Source organism: Schistocerca gregaria, chromosome 2, assembly GCF_023897955.1.
Source record: "Schistocerca gregaria isolate iqSchGreg1 chromosome 2, iqSchGreg1.2, whole genome shotgun sequence".
NCBI classification, from domain to species: domain Eukaryota; kingdom Metazoa; phylum Arthropoda; class Insecta; order Orthoptera; family Acrididae; genus Schistocerca; species Schistocerca gregaria.
This window is the reverse complement of record NC_064921.1, coordinates 548,910,361-548,930,873: the sequence shown is the minus strand read 5'-3', so window position 1 is coordinate 548,930,873 and position 20,513 is coordinate 548,910,361. Positions and strand designations below refer to the sequence as shown.

Genomic DNA, 20,513 nt, shown 5'->3' with positions numbered 1-20,513 from the left:
GGGATATCACTCGATGCGGCAGCCCGGTGCACTCGATGCCAAATCTGCCAACAGGTGTGACATCACATCATCTTTTCCAATAATCTCGATACTTCATATTGCGTCACGATGTATGTATCCGTGTGCGCAGGTGCCAAGTAGGACGAACGTTGACAAATCGTATACCTCTCATGGGCATGGCTGGTCAGAAACCGTTATATTTATGAAGTTTTAAGGCCTCTGGCTGTACGCTGTGTTAGAGATCTCTGGAACGTTATCTTTCAGCGAAGTAATCGAAATTAGCAAGTTATCCATGCTATTTTGAACCACTTCAATAAAGAGGCCAGCTGGTTCTCCAGATCTCTCATCCACTGACAACACCTTATCCGAGAGCATGGCACGACACCAGTCAATGCTACTGATGAACGCTGGCATAAAGTTGTATCAGCATGATATGACGTAAACGTATGTGCCTCCGAGCTCAGTTCGAGTCAATGACCGGCCGGATCAGGTCCGTTGTTGCTATCAGACCTGTCAGGACGATATGCTACATGCCGCACCTTGTATATTCCCAAACCGTCCATGAACTTACTTATGTTTTCCTCCAGCTATAGGGGAAAGTCGTGCAGTATCCATCAGCTTAGGTTTTTGGCTTTACTATGTAACTATCGTGGTTAATCGGCATAATAATATACTATGCTCTCATCTCAAGACATATTCTATGAATAGCATAGTGTAGTGATTTTTATTTGTTGTTAATAGCACTTAATTACTACGAAAGTATAAGTGCTACAATTACGAGACTTGTAAAAAGTGTCTCGCAGTATCGGCCATTGTCTTTTCTGTGATAATATCGGTTTCTGATGATACACTGCATTGATATTTACTGAATAATAATAGAACACATAAGCATGGGAACTTATTGTTACTATTTCTGCTCAGTTCACGAACGTATAGCTGACTGCTTCATACAGATCACAAATAAATTACAAAATATCCTCTTGATCCACAAATCCTACATTTGTCCCAGCCTCTACACATGGCTTGGTGTACAACAGCTAGCCTTCTTCAAATGTCTCTAGACACATAAAACACTTTCCAGTCTCTTCTGTTGATCCCTTATTTCCCGTAAAATCCACTTTTCTTCCTCTCTTTATTATTGAATTTCCATGGTCACCCTTTGTATGTTTACTTTTACTTTGGAATACAAGTTCAGCTTTCTTTAAGACTTTTTTTGCTTTTATTTTCTTCTCTTCCGTGGCGAGTTTTGTTTTCTCATTGTTGAAAACTCTTCAACTACCTCCCTCGTGGGCAATTTGTTAGACATAACTTTGCTCACAACCCTTTTCACTCTCCCTTCTTACCATTGTTCTCTTATTTATTCTCACTTCCCACCATTTCAATCTGAAAAGAAGTAAGAAGAAGAAAATATAATTTAAAGATTGAAATTACATCTGGTCGATAATGGAAGACACTGGGGTGGCCAGTACAGCACGACAAACACGTAGTAGGGTCTAGCCATATTGGGCGTGTTGTTACAGAAATTACCATGATACGTTTCTTAAATGTCATTTCTCAAATAATTTTTTTTTTTGAGTCATCGGTCTTTTGACTGGTTTGATGCGGCCTCCCAAAAATTGCTCTCTTGTGCCAACCTCTTCATCTCAGAGTAGCACTTGCAACCTACGTCCTCAATAATCTGCACCATGTATTCCAATCTATGTCTTCCTCTACAATTTCTGCTCTCCACAGCTCCCTCTAGTAACATGGAAGTCATTCTCTGATGTCTTAACAGATGTCGTGTCATCCTTCCTTTCTCCTTGCCAGTGTTTTCTGTATATTATTTTCCCTCTCTGATTCTGCGCCGAACCTCGACATTCCTTACCGTATCAGTCCACCTAAATTTCAACATTCTTCTGTAGCACCACATCTCGAATGGTTCGCTTGTCTTCTGTTACTGTTTTCACACAGTCCATGATTCACTGCCATACGATGCTGTGACCCAGAAATACATTCCCAGAAATTTCTACCTGAAATTAAAGCCTATGTTACATACTAGTAGACTTCTCTTGGCCAGGAATGTCCTTTCTGCCAGTCCTAGTCGGCTTGCTCCGTCCGTCATTGGTTATTTTGCTGCCTAGGTAGTAGAATTCCTTAACTTCATGTTCTTCGTGACCATCAATCCTGATGTTAAGTCCCTCGCCTTTCTCATTTCTGCTACTTCTCATTAATTTCGTCTTACGTCGATTGACTGTAAAATCGTATTCTGTCCATTCAATTCAGCACATCATGTAATTATTCTTCACTTTCACACAGGATAGTAATGTCATCAGCGAATCGTATCATTGGTATCCTGTCACCTTCAATTTTAACTCCTGAACCTTTCTTTTATTTCCATCATTGCTTTTTCGATGTACAGAGTGAACAGTAGAGGCAAAAGGCTACATCCCTGTCTTACAACCATTCTAGTCCGATCACTTCTTTCTTGGTCGTCCACTCTAAATATTCCCTCTTGGCTCTTGTACATATTGTGTATTACCCTCATTCCCTATATCTTATCCAATTTTTCTCAGAATTTCGTATAACTTGCACAATTTTACATTGTCGAACGTGTTTTCCGGGTCGAAAATTCCTATGAAGGTGTTTTGATTTTTCTTTAGTCTTGATTCCATAGAGCGAGCTGGTGCAGTGGCTAGCACACTGGACTCGCATTCGGGAGGTCGACGGTTCAATGCCGCGTCCGGCCATCCTGATTTAGTTTTTCCGTGATTTCCCTAAATCGCTCCAGGCAAATGCTGGGATGGTTCCTTTGAAAGGGCACTGCCGACTTCTTTCCCCGTCCTTCCCTAATCCGATGAGACCGATGACCTCGCTGTCTGGTCTCCTCCCCCAAACAACCCAACCCAACCCTCTTGATTCCATTATCAACCGCAATGCCAGAATTGCCTCCCTGGTGCCCTTACCTTTCCTGAAGCCAAACTGATCGTCATTTAACACATCCTCAATTCTCTTTTCCATTATTCTGTTTATTTTTATTGTAAGGAACCTTTATGCATGAGCTGTTAACCTGATTGCAGAGGTTAATTTGTGGGAACGAGGAACCTATGTGTTTTTTAGTGATTGATAGCTTTATCTTGAAACACGTCACGAATTTGATGTGATGAGGAGTTGGCTGTTACGTGCAGTGGCAGAGTCCTGATGAAAGCACGTTCTCTTTCACTTAATTGTTCCAAAGAGCCTGCAAAACGATTTCCACATATGTCTAATTCTAAACTTTCCCCGGGAAAATGGGCCTAGTATTCTCTCACCGGTAACGGCGCACCATGCTCCTACCTTGTGATGATGCAGGGCTGCCTACGTGTTTGGCTTTTTAGAACTCCAATAATGGATATATGTGAATTAAAGTAACCACTTACATAGAATTACGATTCGTCCGAAAGTGAAGTTACGTACGGATCAGTTTCTCCGTCATACAACCTATTCAAAATCCATTCACGAAATCGCAAACGTTTTGTAGCGTCACCAGGTATACGTTCTTTCGCTGCAGTTGTTTTATAGGGCTGAAACTTTAGTAATTTATAGCCGTTTGAACAGAGCTATGGTAAATTCTCATATTCTGAGAAAAACGTCGAATTGATTATTTAGGAGACCCTTCCAGAGCGTGCCCCATGTTATCCAGATTTTCTTCTGCGAGAGCTCTACGTGCTTATCTATATTTCCTGTCGAGAACACTCCCAGTTTCGCGAAATGTATTTATCAATCGATGAATCCTACTCCGATTAGGAGTGTGAACCGCAGGAAATTCCTCTTGAAATAATCTCCTCACTGCGAGCGCTGATTCGGTACGCACATATGAAACATATGTGACTTCCCTTTAGTGAACGGAATACTTGTATCTCGCCATTTCACTTGAAACACTTTCAGTCAATACACTGGATTGCGTCACCTAACAAACATGTGCTACGTGCCCAAACAAAGGACTCGTACCGGATGGGATGTCAGGTCCGCCGCCGGACGGTTGCCGATCGGGCGAGAAAATCCCCACAAGACGGTTGCGTTAAGGATTTGTCACTCTGAACGTCACATATGCTTAAATACTTCGTGAAAAATCCTGCAATAGACCGGAAACTGCTTCTTTATTTAAGTGATAATAGTATATTAAATAATTCGACAGTAACTGTGGTTACATACTCTTCACTGCTGTCAAGGACATACAGAATTTTAGATTATTATTATTATTAGAACCTGCCAGACAGAAAGCACTGGCATGGAAATTCTTTCAATTTCAGAAATAAGGAATCGGGAAATTAAGTGACTTTAGAACAGTAAGTACAGTGCACTGGTTTCAGCTTGTATGTTTTTAAATGGGCATGAAGCGTGCGGGCGAAGCAAGTGTCATTAGTTAGAGGAGTCGTGCAGAGCAAACATGCTTGTAACAAATGTCTACGGTCAATGTGGTTAGTTAACTTTCTTTTCTGAGAAGGAGTTGTAGATATCACTCGCGATGCGGTAAGAACTGCTACATTCTACTATATATTTAAAAAAAGATTGCTGCAAATAAGCAGTAGAAATTATATCGTTGTCTCAGCAGTTCGCGGCTTAATAAGATGCCTACGAAATTTTGAAGCTAAAACTCTTCAAAGAAAATTCTTTTTCTTTCTACACTTAGTTGATTGCTAATGCTGGTGATTTTTCTTTTTTTAGGGGGGGGGGGGGGGTTACTACCTAATATTTGACTGCACTCAGGGGTAATGGTCTCAGAAAGGTTGGCAACAACTGTAATAGCACGTCTGGTGCACCACACGTATATGAGTCAATCGCACCAAACGCCGAGGATGAGCACAGCTTGACGACGAAAGTCGTCCCATCCTTGGATGTCACAGCTTAGTTGTAAGGCGGAGTGCTGTGGTGACAGAAGGAAATCTGGGTAAGTGAGGAGTGACTGGCCCAGCTGAGGGAGTAACCAGCGGTGTGTGTGCTTGTCGTTGTTGCAGGTACCGCAAGCTGTGCCGGCGGTGTTCCACGGACGCGGCGGCGGCCGCCGGCCTCGCCAAGAGGCAGCACGCGTGCAGGTGCGTACACGCATTTAGCCGCACGCACTCGTACAGTAGCGTACACGCATGTAGGTGCGTACACGAATGTAGCGCAGCTACCTCACAGGGGGCACTCTCACGCTACGAGTGGGGGCATCTTAAAACTGTCCTCTAGTCACACATGATCACGGGTATCTCTAATGGGCGAAATGTCAGCATTTAGAGAAAGTCATATATATGTATCACAGAGAATGCTGATAAAATTAATCTTTTTCAAACTTCAGTCCACATGTCGCCATTTCTTCTGGAGACATTGCACTGCAGTCGTCTGTGTGATGGACCACTATGATGCTCCCATCATGCCAAAGATTTTATCAAAGTCAGAAAGACAGACATTAGCTACATATGCACGCCCTCTGGACATTATGTGGCATGTAGTTCCTATAACACACTCAGTGACGATAATGTACTCACAAGACTTCTTATCTGTAGGAATAACTGTTATCTGTACCGAAAATAAGCGGGTATAACAATGAAATTTTAATCAACATGTCCCACAGTCACGTTAGCAATGCTCACTCAAGGCTTTCCTGGTGTAATGGTTTAAATTCCCGATAGTGTATGTTCCGTGTTGCTGTGCACCAGCCGGCCGCGGTGGTCTCGCGGTTCTAGGCGCGCAGTCAGGAACCGTGCGACTGCTGCGGTCGCAGGTTCGAATCCTGCCTCGGGCATGGATGTGTGTGATGTCCTTAGGTTAGTTAGGTTTAATTAGTTCTAAGTTCTAGGGGACTGATGACCACAGCAGTCGAGTCCCATAGTGCTCAGAGCCATTTTTGAGCTGTGCACCAAATACATTTTAATCTTCACGACAGTGATGTAGGACTATTTTTAGTTCGATTTTTATTGACACTGCAGTAATAGCATATATCATGCTGTAATATTTTTATGTTACCTGATGATGATTTATTCGGAAGAAACTGATAGCTACTGCTGATACAGAAATATTACTTTCTTTAAATATCTGCAGGCTGAGGAATATCACCTGCACGAAATATATTGAAACTTTAATAAATCCGCTAACATCGTCTGTGCCTGAGTTCCATAACTCCTATTATCGGAATAAACATGGTGGCATACCTTTATATACAGTTATTAATCGTCGATCGCTCTGGACCAGGAGTGATAGTATACGTGGCAATGCGCTGCCTGCACAGAATTATGTTGTGCAGATATAGTAGTGCACAACCTGCCGACAGTGTAATTAACGTAAAATTGTGTGTTTCCTTTCTGCTGATTGCTGCACTCCATTAAGTTCTATTACACTCCTGGAAGAATTTACTTCTTTTCTTCAGGATCGTTCATCTGTCTTTACGTATTAACCAAGTAGAGTCAGCGACCTGCATTGGCTCATAACTTCACGTTAGATAAGGAATAGAAATCTAAAAATGAGGTACTGAGGAGGCTGATGGCTACACTCTCAAATTCTAGAAGTTTCAACACTGATGTGTTCGCTATGCAGCCGAGGTAACCAAAGCCTACCTAAAGAAGACCACAGAAATTCTGGAGTTCTACTTTTTCATTTTTAAAACAGTTATACTGTTATTGGTTAAAATGTTACACAGATTTAGTGTGTTTAGTTATACCAGTACAGAAGAAGGTTTACTTACTATAGACAATTATCATATTACGAAATGTCCATTATACTCTTAATTAGATTTGTGCATCCAGCAGTCTACCAATGCAGATACCAATCGTGATGCCCAAGATTGGGCTACTCTGTATTTTTAGTATAGAGCTAGACAGCAGCGCTATTTTGGCTTTTTAATATACAAGAGTAAGTCAAAAATTATACCTTTTACCGCAATATAAATAGAACACTACGTTAACACGATTTTTCAATACATTCCCCTTGCTTTTCAATGCACTTGGTCCATGCTTGCACAAACTTTCTGATGCTCTCAGTAAAGAAATTTTTCGGCTCGACAACGAGACTCACATTCACCTCGCCCTTCACTACTTGGCCCGAGCTGAATCGACGACTCCTCTATGCCTCTTTGAGTGGACCAAACAAGTGGTAGTCGGAAGGAGCAAGTCAGAACTATACGGGGGATGAACCACTACTTCATCCTTGAGTCTCCGGAGCGTTTCAGCACTGTGGACAACGGTAAGTGGACGTGCAACAATACAGCACCTCTCGACAGGACTCCTCGGCGTTCGCTTCGAACTGCAGGTTTTAGTCTTCAGTAAGCATCTCACTGTGTTGGGAATTGAAGTCATCCCGGACATTATACCTCTGACTAACTTATTCTATGTAAGACATAACTTGTTATAAACTCTTTTGTTTTGCGTGTAAACTGTGACTGTTAAATAAAGTGGGGTGCCAGACTACAAACCGCTGCTTACTACCGTGATTCGCGACATAAGAATTAATGCCGGGACCGGGGAGCTTTAAACGATCGCTGCTGTGACAACACGATTTTTAACGTACTTCACGCGGCCATACCACGAGAATGTCACTCCAGTAATTTGCCACGCCACGCAACAAACTCCCGACGTCGACCGCCTGCATAGAAAGTTAATTTCAACCGAATTATCACGCCACATATTTCGTAGTGCCATTTGTAAAGGCAACTCGTTACATAATAGCAATTCTATCCTGCTATTGTAGCTGTTCGATTGGCGCTTTAACAGATTATCAGATCTTACGTTACGCCTGTAGATTGTTTACGACTGGTGCTGCCACCTGTTAGCTGTTTACCAAACTACGTACTATCTTTGTCAGCTTACAAGTTGGACGATTACAATCACTTCATGATGTCTGAAACAGAAAACGCTGATAGTAACCATCAGTTACAACGATGAATCCAGAACGGGTGAGAGCAAGAGCTAATATTACACGTATTTTGAATGAAGTACACAACTTTAATGACACAACTATCATTGAAGATTATGAATATTCCAAAAATCGATCGCAGGAACTATTATGTACACTAACAAATCTTGATAACAAAGTACATGGTCTTCTCGATGGCCCTGATTACGCTGCTGATGAGCTCAAATGTGACTTATACATAGAAGCAGCCAAGTGCTCTGTTATACGCAGGACACGGGTGAATAGAGGGTGATAAGCAAACTGCTACGACCGTCATTTCAATTGATCCACCACCTAATACCGAATTTTTCACTATAAAACTCGAGACGTTTTCTGGAAATGTTGAGAACTGGTCTCACTTTTGGGAACAATTCTCGTAATCGATTGATCAAGATCCCACCATATTCACCATTCACAAACACTTTTTTTTTGTGGGGCTGCTTAGAAGGGGAACCAAAGTATTTAGTTGATGGTTTTGCTGTGATCTCTGACACATATGAAGAAACCAAGAGAATACTCACTTCATGAGTCTTTTTTTTGTGTGTGTGTCATCAGTCTTCTGACTGCTTGATGCGAGCCGCCACGAATTTTTGTCCTGTGCCAACCTCTTCGTCTCAGAATAGTACTTGCAACCTACGTCCTCAATTATTTGCTAAATGTATTCGAGTCTCTGTCTTCCTCTACAGTTTCTGCCCTCTACGGCTCCCTCTAGTACTTTGGATATCATTCCCTGTTGTCTTAACACTTGTCCTATCATCCTGTCCCTTCTCCTTGTCAGTATTTCCCACATATTCCTTTCCTCTCCGATTCTGCGCAGAACCTCTTCATTGCTAAACTCATCAATCCCCTAATTTACAACATCCGCCTGTAGCACCACACCCCAAATGCTTCGCTTCTGTTCTGGTTTTCCCACAGTTCAAAAAAAAGGAAGACGTGATGCTCGTTACCATAGCGATCCGAATGTCTTTGACTGACTGAACCGTGCATTTACATTCAAAATCTTTTCTTGGAGTATTTACTTTATTTACTAGCGATTCATCAAAATCATTAACACATTTAATCAAAATATGTGAGCGTGGAAGTAGTTGCCTGTGGGTAACTGATGAAAACAAATTAAATTTCAAGAAATGGAAATTTTATTCCTAAAAACCCTTTCTTTTTTAAAAAAAATTAAAAGTTATAATCAGAAAGCACCCTCTAAATATCAAGTTACAATTTATTCAGAGACAGAAATAATTTTTTTGACAGTATGAGCTTTCGAGCTGAGAAGCTTGCCGTTCCCTTTTAGCTCGGCCGTAGCCACGACCGCTCACAACGACCTCTGAAAGACTACTCTGGTGCAAATCTGCAACACACCAGATTACTTTAAACACTTACCAAAATCCTTATTAGCTAATTCAGAAATATGGTAAGTACGAAATGCAATAATGTCTCTGTCCACAAAACTTTCGAGTCCAGGAACACTTGGTACTCCAGTACCTCCTCGAACAATGGCAACAGTAAACCATCCGTTACCATGACCAAACGTATCATTTATATCTAAACTAAAATTAAGTCTACACCCGACGAAAACAGCTGGACCATCCAGCAGAGCTTGTGCAGCGACAGACTTAACTGGAATACGATTCTTCTTGTCTCCAGCTGTTGTAGCAAATTCGATGTTCTCGATGGTCTTGTAGACTGTTTGTTTAGAACGGCGGCGATATCTTCTGTAAGGCATCTTGGCAGCGTTCAATGCAGTTGCCTGTGCAGCAGCAGCAGCAGCAGCGCGACATAGCCGCTAAGCGGCACTCGCTCGCTTATATACATGTACGAACACGCGTGACCTGGGTTGTTCTTGTGACACTTAAATAAATGTACCATACCTGTCAAAGGAACTCTTTGATTGGTCTGTTCCCAAAAAAGATAATGATTTAGTAAGGAGAGAAGAGGGTCATGAGTATAGGAAGTGACTGGTGAGGGAGGGGGCGGGGTGATTTCTGGCTTATTAAGAGAGGCCTGACTTTGAGGAAGGTTGGGGTGTTTTGACGTCGGCAACCAATCAAATGTCCAATTTGATATTGCTTTCCTACTTAAGCCCTTTGTTGCTGCAACTTATTTTGTCCCTTATGTATAACACTTAGACGTTATCTTTCATTTTAAACTCGTGCTGTTATATTTCTGGTAGCGTACTGAGGAAATAGTACGTCGGTGAGTGCTGTGTTGTGTTTGTCTACTTTTGATAGCAGACTGGAGGCTCACTTGTTGCAATCATGACGAGGCTGTCAGGTCTTGTATGGTTAGGGTGTACTGCTATTTCTACTGTGCTGACAGTTTATGGGCTTCATGACAAAACTCTGTTAGCTTTGTTCACTTTATTTTTCTGCATGTTTCATCGATCATATTCACAACAAACCACCGCGTTATAGAACGTGTCGCTATGCATACAAATAAGATACATTTTCTCTGTCAAAACATGGCTACATGCTGGCCATTTATATAAAGTGATGTTTTGTTTTAAACTTAATCTACAAGAAAACTTGAGAAACAACTCAGTCTCACACATACAATCTACTCAGGAATTCATTTACGAGTTGAAGGAGCATTCAAGTAGAAATTATTTCGATTTTAAAATATACAAGCTCCGTCAGCACCTGCACTTCTCGAGGGGGGGGGGGGGGTGGTTACATATTTTTATGGTTGTGAATTTTGCTCCTTTCTGTACAAGAATATGGTGTTTATGGGTAGCAGAAGCTAGTTAACTTCGTTCCTAATATTACATTTATGAATGCTACTTTTATTTTTGTATTGTGCATGATTCTTCCCCATAAACTTCATGACAGAGTAGTTGTACTGTGAATCTGTTGTTAATATGCATAGTTTTTGAACAGTGGTTTACACGAAGTTCGAAAATGGATACGATTTATTATCCATACAGAACATTTCTTTACAATGAATTCTTTGTGTCCACGTGGGGTATCGCTCCAGAAAATTATTCCATATGACATCAATGAACGGAAGTAACAATAACAAGTGTTTATTACAAGCAAAGTTTTGCTGATCTGCGTGAGTGTAATTGCAAACAATGAACCAAAAATGACTGAGGGATATTACCAACGAGCACCGCGGCGAAAAATACAAATAATGTATTTGCGTTCTCGTAATAATTTGCCACCCTCTGCAAAGAACACATACAACAGTATCGACTGATAGCTCTGCAGTCACATACATAGTGCATCATACCTCATTTAGAAGTCTGCTTTGTTTCTTCTGGTCCATAAACTATGAGGCGGTGCCATTAACTTCAAGGGCGAAATAATCTCTTTGCGTAATACCTTTCTGGATCTGCGGAGTATTCCATTTTAAATACGTAATCGATCTGGCTCAGTTTTGCTAATGCCAATGTGAGTTTTAAATCAATTCCTTTTTAAATATTGTTGTATTTCTGTCACAGTCTCCCAAATTGCTATATTATTTCCTAAACGGAAGGTCTAAAGTGGTAGTTGCTACTTGTTCACCAGGGGATGAAACATAGTGCTTCGTACTGGTGTCCAAGTAATGACAAGGCAGTAATCATGTGATTTGATCTGATGGTTAGTAGCCCGACAAGTAGAAAAATAATGACAACGAACGAAAGAATAATAGTGATATCCACTGAAACAATAATTTCATGTGTACGGAGCAGTAGATTTTTGCATCTCCCACGTATGTTGGTATGCCATTCAACACGCACGCATTTATTATTCACCGTTGTTCGCTTAGATACTTTTTACGATCATTCTAACACCTGCATGGGTTACGCAGAGCACTATGCGCTCTTTTCTGTGCCTACTCCTCGGGAGGGCATGGACAGATAAGAATGGCAACTGACAACTGTAAATTTGCCTTTGAGATACTTGATAGTTTTGTTATTCTGAGTATCAGTAAGCAATTACCCATGGGCAAAGAAGTTGATATTAGGCCAGTACTTTGCGAGATGACACACAATGGTATTTGCGTAACTGGTGCTCACAGAAGAAGCTACTACAAGTTACTACCCGCTCACTCCTTACTAAGTCTTACTCAACAAGGTGTATACTATTTATTATTCAGAAGTCGAGTATCCCAGAGTGAAAACGTTACTCATTACACTCATCGCAGGTTTTAAGTGCAGCAAACTGTAGTAGAAGTTTCTATCGGGATGTTGGTGAATATGAGTAATTATGTCTATATATTGTAGCATTGATTTGGTGACCACAATATAACCAGTAGGGCATATTCTGTTGCTTGCGAGCCATCATCGTCAGACACTGAAAGGAAAACTTTGTAGATGCAGCCACCCTTCTCTATCTCTTGGCGACTTTATCATTTGCTTGTCTTTTCTTCAGTTCACTCTGCTGGTAACACTATCTGATACAGATTTTTTTGCCAGCCTCTTCACTTTTTCCCAGGATTTTTCCTTCTAAGATGTTACTTATGAGGCTTACGTTCAGTTAGGTTCCAATTAATTTAGTTTTTCTCCTTTGTATTGTGGTAATCAGTGTCATTATCTACCATTTCTATCTTTTATGTCAGAGTCCATCCTTCACAGGCATAGAAAAAACTTATCCAAATAACACAGTCATAGAACAAAACTGATCAAGATAATTCTCTTGGTGAATTTCTCGTTAATAAATTAATCTTATTTCTGTAGTCTTGTTTGTTCACTGCTATTCCTTTTTAATAATTATTATAAGGGTTATAAGAACGTAGGCTTCCGCGGCCGGTGTCATAGTGATTAAAATTCTTCTGGGTAATATGCCGCGATATTTTTAAAAAAATAACAACAATAATAAATTAAACCGACGTTTCGGCCGAATTGCAACGGCCTTCCTCAGGGCACGACTGGTTTTGCATGGGTTAGGTGCTACTATTTATTACAGACTATCGATGTCTGACGTCACATTTGTAGAATTTTAATTGGCCCTCTAAAATGATTGGCTAGTCATGACGTAAGGGAAGATGGAAGAAAAGGGCTATTCGTGGATATCCATGTCGTCAACGATTGGTAGCTGACCGCCAATCAGCGTTCCGCTTCTGGTCGGCAAGTTTTCCTCCTGTTGTGCGCGGAAGTGGACTGACAGTTGCTCTACAGCTGTTTGTGTAGATACGTCCGTGTCCCGTGTAGCTTCTGCCCCGCGGCCGCTCGCGGCCCGTTGGACTGGGATGGCCGGCAGCCAGGACGCTGGGAGTTTGTAGCCATCTTCTTTGTTGATGTTGTCAGGCTGCTTAATAATTTCGATCGCCTCCCGAATTTTGCGTTCTCGCATCCACGATTGTTTCGCCAGTACTCGTGCTTCCTGGAACCTGATAGGTTGTCCACAGTCACGGTGGTGTTCCGCTATCGCCGATTTATTGTGTTGTTGTAGTCGTACGTAGCGTTCGTGTTCTGCTACTCGTAAGTTGATAGGTCTTCCTGTTTCTCCTATGTAGGCAGCTCCGCATTCACACCGTAGTTCGTAAACACCTGCAGTGTTAAGATGGTTGACTGCATCCTTGGTGGAACCTATCATTTCGTGGATCCTGTGACTGCTTCGAAAAATCGGTCTGAAACCTCGTCGGCGGAAGATGTTGCCTAGCCGTTCACTGACGCCTTTTACAAATGGTAAGTGTAAGGGTTCTCCAGGAGGAATATTCAATATTCAGGGATATGATAGGAACGATCATTAGAAGCAGAAATGTCTGGCAAACATGGGCTCAAAAATGCACACCTTAGGAGCTATGACACTTATTCATCTTCACTACTGAGGAACATATCTTTTCTAAAGAACAAGTGCTCGTATGTCTTAGGGGATGCAGTTTAGAACCCACGTTTACTAGTAATTTTTTTTTCTTGTTTTGATACATTCTACCTACTCCCAAAATATGGAAAGCCAAAGCCTGTTGTAGAAAAGATTTTTATTAAGGAATCGAAGATGAAGAGGTGCTCGTATCTCGCATGTGCGTACTACCTACTCCCAATACATGGAAAGCACAGAGCTTTCAGTAGAAGAGATTTGCTTTACAGTATCGAAAATCAACCGGTGCTCATATCCCATATGCATGTTCACTAGACTTTTTGCTTCGAATTGTAGCTTCTGTCATATCCCTAAATATTGACCACTTCTGTCTATTATCGTACTTCCCGTACGCTTCCGCAGCGCAGTGGTAGCGGCACCGCCGACCATCCAAGGGGGCTGGGGTTCGATTCCCGGCAGGGGACTGAGTGTTGTGTGTCCTTCATCATCACTGACACACAAGTCGCCGGAATGGCGTCAACTAAAAAGGCTTGCAATACGGCTGCTGAACCCCGAAGGGGATATCCCAACAATAAATGCCATACAATCATTTCATTTCATAGTACTTCCCGAGAACTTCAGTTATTTGCGTTAGTATTGTATCCCCTACTTACGTGCTCTTTTTATTTATCAGCGTTATTTTAATCTTTTTGTGTTTATTTTCACTTTGTGGCTGTTCAAAGAGCGAGAAAAAACTTTTCATGTATAGTTCATGTCCCTTTGCGAATCAGGTAAGACTAGTGTGTCATCGGATATTCGAATACAATGTATTTGTTTATCCTTAAGTAAATAAGATGCATTTTCTCAAAGCCACTGATATATCTGCAAGATTTTTATGTAGACTGAGAATCTATTTTTTTTCTTTTTCAATCTATTCAAATTTTATTTCATTAACTCTATCAAAAGCCATCTCTAGCTCAATAAATACGACAGACACATTCCCGTTTATCTCAGTCTTTCTTTCAAAAATCATTCGTAGTGCCATTACAACTTCCTTGGTATAGCTTGCCGCATGCTGCAATTTCAAGTCTCTCCTTGTATACTTTGTATACTCACGATTTAGGAAGGACAGGTTTCTCCCAACATAACAGATTAACTTCTCATAGCAGGAGTTCATAGTCACGTAAAACTTTGTAAAGGGCGTCTTATTCGCCGTTGACTGTAGAGATTATTTGTTTCCCTATTTCAGTTTCTGCCTTTGGTTCATTTTCAAGTGGTACTGCAAAACATTTTGCTTCAGCACATCTCTGCAAAGGCCGAAACAGCAGTAGTGAAACATATGATCTTTACAGTCAACGGCGAATATTACAGAAGGCAGTCGATGTGTGTGTCTGTATATTTAATTTTAGACTCATACCTTCAGGTCAAAACGGCATTACTCACTAACACAGGACGCGTCGATGAATGGCTGTCTACGAAAGGGCTGGAGATTTCGGCTGAAAAATCGGTGCTCGTGTCTTCTTACAAATCGAACCTTGTTACTATTCGCGGTCAAATCACATGGTATCTATACGTTCCGGATACAAACTAGTGCTCGATTCCTACGAATGGTATTGAGCTCTCTATTAAGCTGGGTGCCTCACATTTGATCTACTGTTTATGAATGCGTAGAAGGTTTGAATGGAATTCGTTCACTCACCTGTGTGAGTAGGGAGCGCATCATACTATTCTACTCAGCTTGTATGGAGAGATTATTCGACCTCTGCCGGACTATGACTGTATACCGTAACACAGCACACCGATGGTTTATCTTACCAAATCAGATACTCATCAATAAAAAGTCATTCTTACCTGCGTTATAGTCATGCGTTCGATGCCCACAAAGGTCTTTTTAGTGGAAGCAATGGTACTGTTGAGCGTTAGAAGTCAAACGTGATCAGATAAATTTTACCTTGAAGGCGTAGCCTTCAAAGACAGTTCTGTTTACACAAGAAAAGACTGTATTTACAAATTATGGACTCCCTCCAACAGAAGAAATAAAATTCCGGTCGGCTGTAACAGCTTTGATTCACGGCCTCCTACCATGCATTCTATACGATGTTCGTAGCATTTACCTTTATTTGAATACGATATTTATATGCTCATCTGTCAGATACCAATCTGTAACTTTAGTACAGTACGCTCAGAGAATGTTAATGTAAAATGCAAAGTCAGTCGTCTCGTTGCAGTGCAGTTCAGTACGCTGGTGATACCTGCATATGTAGACGGATCCAAAATTCCACAAGAGAAGTCTACTGCATGTACTTTTCTCTGACCACATTCCAAATCTTTAAAGACTTCAAACTACGTGAAATACCTTCAGTGTTTACTACTGAGACTCCGGGGAATTTGGAGACAGTCAAGAACGGGTTTTCTACTGTCTTCTTAAAGATATTAATCGTATACGATTCCCAGAGTGTCCTTTAAAATATTTAAGACCTGAGAAGGAATAAAACAGCCAACCGTTATATACTGGATGGGATACTGGAATATGTTCGCCGTAAACAAAAAGATCAGACAGTCAATATGCTGTGGGTGCATTCCCACGCTGCCAACCGCTGTGAGAGTAAGTTGAAGTGTTAATGAAGCAAGCTGTCTATAGCAATTATCTTCGATTTGAAGTTTCCATATTCACTTACGTGAGGTCACTAGCCATGGAAAACATCAGTAGCGAGAGATGTGAAACATGTCCCAACGAATGAAACGTGACTATTATGCGGCATTACAGCCTCAAATTCCTATAAGGCTGTGGTTTACGGGCCTCATTTAGACCGATCAGGGGTTGCCATCATCAATCGAGTCCGCTTTAACCATTCCTTTTTCCTCCCTCTACCTACAAAGAATCAAAATTTACTTCTCCCATGCGTGTGAGTGTAATTCTGAGTTAGAAAATGATGTTCCTCTGCCTCGTGATGACTGGGTGTTGTGTGATGTCCTTAGGTTAGTTAGGTTTAAGTAGTTCTAAGTTCTAGGGGACTGATGACCATAGATGTTAAGTCCCATTGTGCTCAGAGCCATTTTTTTAGAAAATGGTGTAAACTGAATTTGTTTTCTTGTCCCAAATTTGACTCTGGACGATCAACATTTTTGAAGACTTTAATGAGTATGGGTTACCTTCTTCCATCACCTTCTTCTCTTTTATTCACTAAGGACATTTGTCTTTACAAATTGATTGTTAATTTACGTAATAGTATAAGGAAAAATCTATATGTTAAAGAAAACACCGTCCTTTGTAGGCTGTATCTTTACACCATTTATTTGTTGTGCAATTGTCCATTTTTTGCTACCATGTCATTGTCAAGAACCTATAAAAGAACATAACAGCGTAAAAGAGTACTACTTTACTTACAGTCTGGAGAAATCACAGACAACATAATAATCGAGTCTTCGGTCCACTTGTATTACATAGTTACCTGGAGCGCCGATTAATGGTAGTTAAATTTCACAATCTAAAATCCGTTATATGTAACATTTCTTACAAACTCAAAATGGTACATATCCAATCACGCAATGTGCACAATAATAATACATAGTGAAAAAAAAGTTATTCACATTGTATAATGGAATGTATACCATTCTGATATCGTAACAAATTTTACTAATTATGTACTTTAGAATGAATGATTTTACTTAATAGCGCGCCAGAAATCTATATAATATGCGTGGACATATATTATCGATACACTTTTAGATTATCTTTAAATGCATATCTGGCACAAGTTATAACAGTTGATTACAACCTCAGTCTTTATGTTGAGTAGTTGTGGTTCGCACATAACCGGGCACCAAATGACTGCCGATATAAGGAGTGTCCCTCCTTATGACCACCGTGAGGAACCTAAGGTATCCTGGAATTGAAGAATGAAGCCCGTAGGCTGATCAACACAACTTACAGATATCTAAAGCTGGTAACGTATTACTATCTTTACGACCTTTCTCACCGAGCCATATACGTTATCTCGCATTTCTAGCTGCTTCTCTCACACAAATAATGATAAAAATTCAGAGATTCAGGGGCGCCACCAGCCCAGGATCTTCCTAATCATTTAGAAAAAAACAGAGCTGGAAAATTATTAGTTTAATTATTTTAATAATTTAATTACAAGTATTCAAATTTGTTTAAGTAACCAGATAAATAGCACTCCATATCGTGCATGAAGCAACTTGATTAACTCAGGATTGAAAATCGGAGTAAGTGGGTAAGATCAATACCACAGAATTTATCTTTCACGTAGATTATTTATTGTATCTAATTATTTGGTTGCACATCCTAACTACACATAACTGGTGCCTGACTAGAAAATTTAAGCAAGAATTACGTGATAATGTAACAGAGCACAATTTAACTATAGCATGAAGAAACACAGAAAACTGGGGTGGGAGACAATGTTACTATCATCTCCTCTGCATTCATACCATAAAAATATCTCAGTGGGATCCGCATTACGATTCTACGCATGTACTATTCTGGACAGAGGTTTAACCATTGCACGAGGTTGTGCGATAATTATTCAGCATACTAACTGCGTCTGCTGCTTGCAAACGGCCGGACTAGAACACGTGGTGCAGTCCGAATCAAACTGTCGTGCTGCTTTCGCACGAAAGAACAGATATTCGTGTAGAAATTGTAGCTTATTAAACAAGCAAACTGTTAAAATGAAGCCTATTGCGGTGCCGTGGTGGACCAGAAGGGTCATTGATTATCAAACACGTGGCACAAAATCGACACACAAAGACAAAAGGAACTTTCACAAAATATAATATTAAAAATCACACTCGCTTCGAACAGTTTTGTACTCACGTTCGGTTGAAGTGATCCTAACCGGTTTTTCCTAATCAGATTTACCGTTTGAAATACTACTTCATCGTTGTTCTTCCACACTTTTAACTCAAACATTCAAAAATCGCCTATTTAAAGCAATATAATTATGGTACATTCGGAATAATAACTCGCTTCACACGCTTCAGTTAAGCTGAAGTTCTTACGTATTTCAATAGTTAAACATAACGAAGTTCTAACTCAACTTGCTTCCTATCACGTGAAACCACCCCTTCAGAGCTACGATCCGTACTCACCAAGCGTTAACCGAAGAGTGCCCCTTTCTCTTTAGAGATTACCTAGCTCCCCATGCAGCGGAAGCTACCAGAGGGGTAGCCCTCCGTCACCAACCTCACACACAAAAACAGCCTTCTGGTCAGGTATTGCATTTTCATGAACTTGTCTAGATAAATAATGATGCGAACGACGTTACACACGAACAGTAATATAATAGCCCACAATGTGCCAGGCCACAAGACTATGAACAGTTTACTCGTCGGATGACCTCTATTCATCACACGTTGCAGGATGGTATTTGTCATACAGACGAGGAAAATATAAATTAAAACTTCATGCGATTACACGTGTGTTTTTTTCCATTATATTTCTTCTCAAATGTCATATAAATTAAATAATATTACCAGCGTTGAAAAAAAAATAGATCAACAATTCAGTTTGAACATGAGTCGAACCTTCGCTTCAGACACGTTCGTCTCACGATGCTCGAACGCTAATCACTTGATCACCATGATCTCTGGCGTCCAGCACCAAAGCACAGATACATGTGACACATAGTTATTACGCGTAAAACTTCTCTTGTGATTTTCTCGGAATTGCCAGAGTAGTGCATCTTACTATTTGCCCATTATGATGTTTCAATGGCCTACTAAAAGTGAACAAAGTTTGCAGTAAATGTTTGTATTCCCACCGGCATGGCCGCCTCTTGCGAGTTTTCATTCTGATTTCCAACAATTCATATTGTTTGTCAGTTTAATTGCATTGCTTCGCTACGGACATGCTAATAAAGCATTTAAGCAAAAGAAATAAGGAATTTTTTTCTGTATTTTGGCGCCAGCAGCCTAAACAAATTGAGCTTCTATCAGAGCACTGATTTTCAGTTTGTTTCATAATTTAACGGAGTCTCCTTGAGCTATTTCTTTCACTTTATAGTCTTTCTGGGATTCTTAAGCATGATGAATACCAGGAACGCTGGAATGTACACAATAGTCCCAGAGATGAACGCACTTAGAAAATAATGATTTCATGCTTCATGGATATTGCTTGTGTAGACTGACTGCTTTACTTAGCCTTCTTCTGTATGAGCAGAGAAAAATGATTTTCTCTGCACTGTGTTCTGATTTTTTGTTTGGATACGGCAATATCACCCGTTGATGCCGTCAGTCACTGAACTCCAGGAAAACAAGCTCTCGTTGTGTGGGGACGGAACAACTGCTTCGAGAAAGAAAGATTATCTTTTGTCGACACCGATGACACTAACGGTGGAGCATGAGCCCAAGCTGGGCAAATATATGCAAACAAATCGACGTGACGTATCTTAGGAAAGCTAAACCAGTAGTATTACACGGATACCTGCAATCATCAATCCCGATAATGATTTCAGCCTATTAAAACACTACTTATGTTAATACCTGGCTTGACAGTTTTTATTGTGCCAAAAGGAGGTTTCCGACACCACTAATCGCCGAGCTATTACCTGCTTAGTTAGAATACCATCCTGTCGTATTCCGTAAGTATTAGTGTCAAATTGTACAGTCTCTTACAGTATTCGTGGAGCACTTCACCAGCTCCTAGCCCCGATATCACATGTAAGTAAAATGCAAGGGGCGAGCTGGTTTTCGATTCGACCACGGACCATAAAATACTGTTCTAGGTGAGAGAGTTGCAGTTTCACACTCCTTTCGAATAAAGCTGCCAGATCGCTTTCAGTAATTTGCTCTGTTCTCGTCACATTGTGCATTTTTGCAGTCTCCGCTACCAGGCCTCCTAACACAAGGAATTGACACCAGAAACAGTGTGAATCACCCGCTGCATCAGTG

At 40.7% G+C, this 20,513-nt stretch overlaps 1 protein-coding gene across 1 annotated transcript in view; it reads left to right on the top strand.

Annotated features, from left to right (window-relative positions):
- The window catches only part of LOC126335873 (uncharacterized), a 526,091-nt gene extending 505,913 nt beyond the window's left edge, over positions 1 to 20,178 (top strand). Inside the window, exons 6-7 of the mRNA XM_049999346.1 lie at positions 4,974 to 5,051; positions 20,136 to 20,178. Of these exons, the coding sequence (XP_049855303.1) occupies positions 4,974 to 5,051; positions 20,136 to 20,178 (121 nt within the window). The remainder of the gene's footprint in view (positions 1 to 4,973; positions 5,052 to 20,135) is intronic.
- Positions 20,179 to 20,513: the final 335 nt, after the last annotated feature.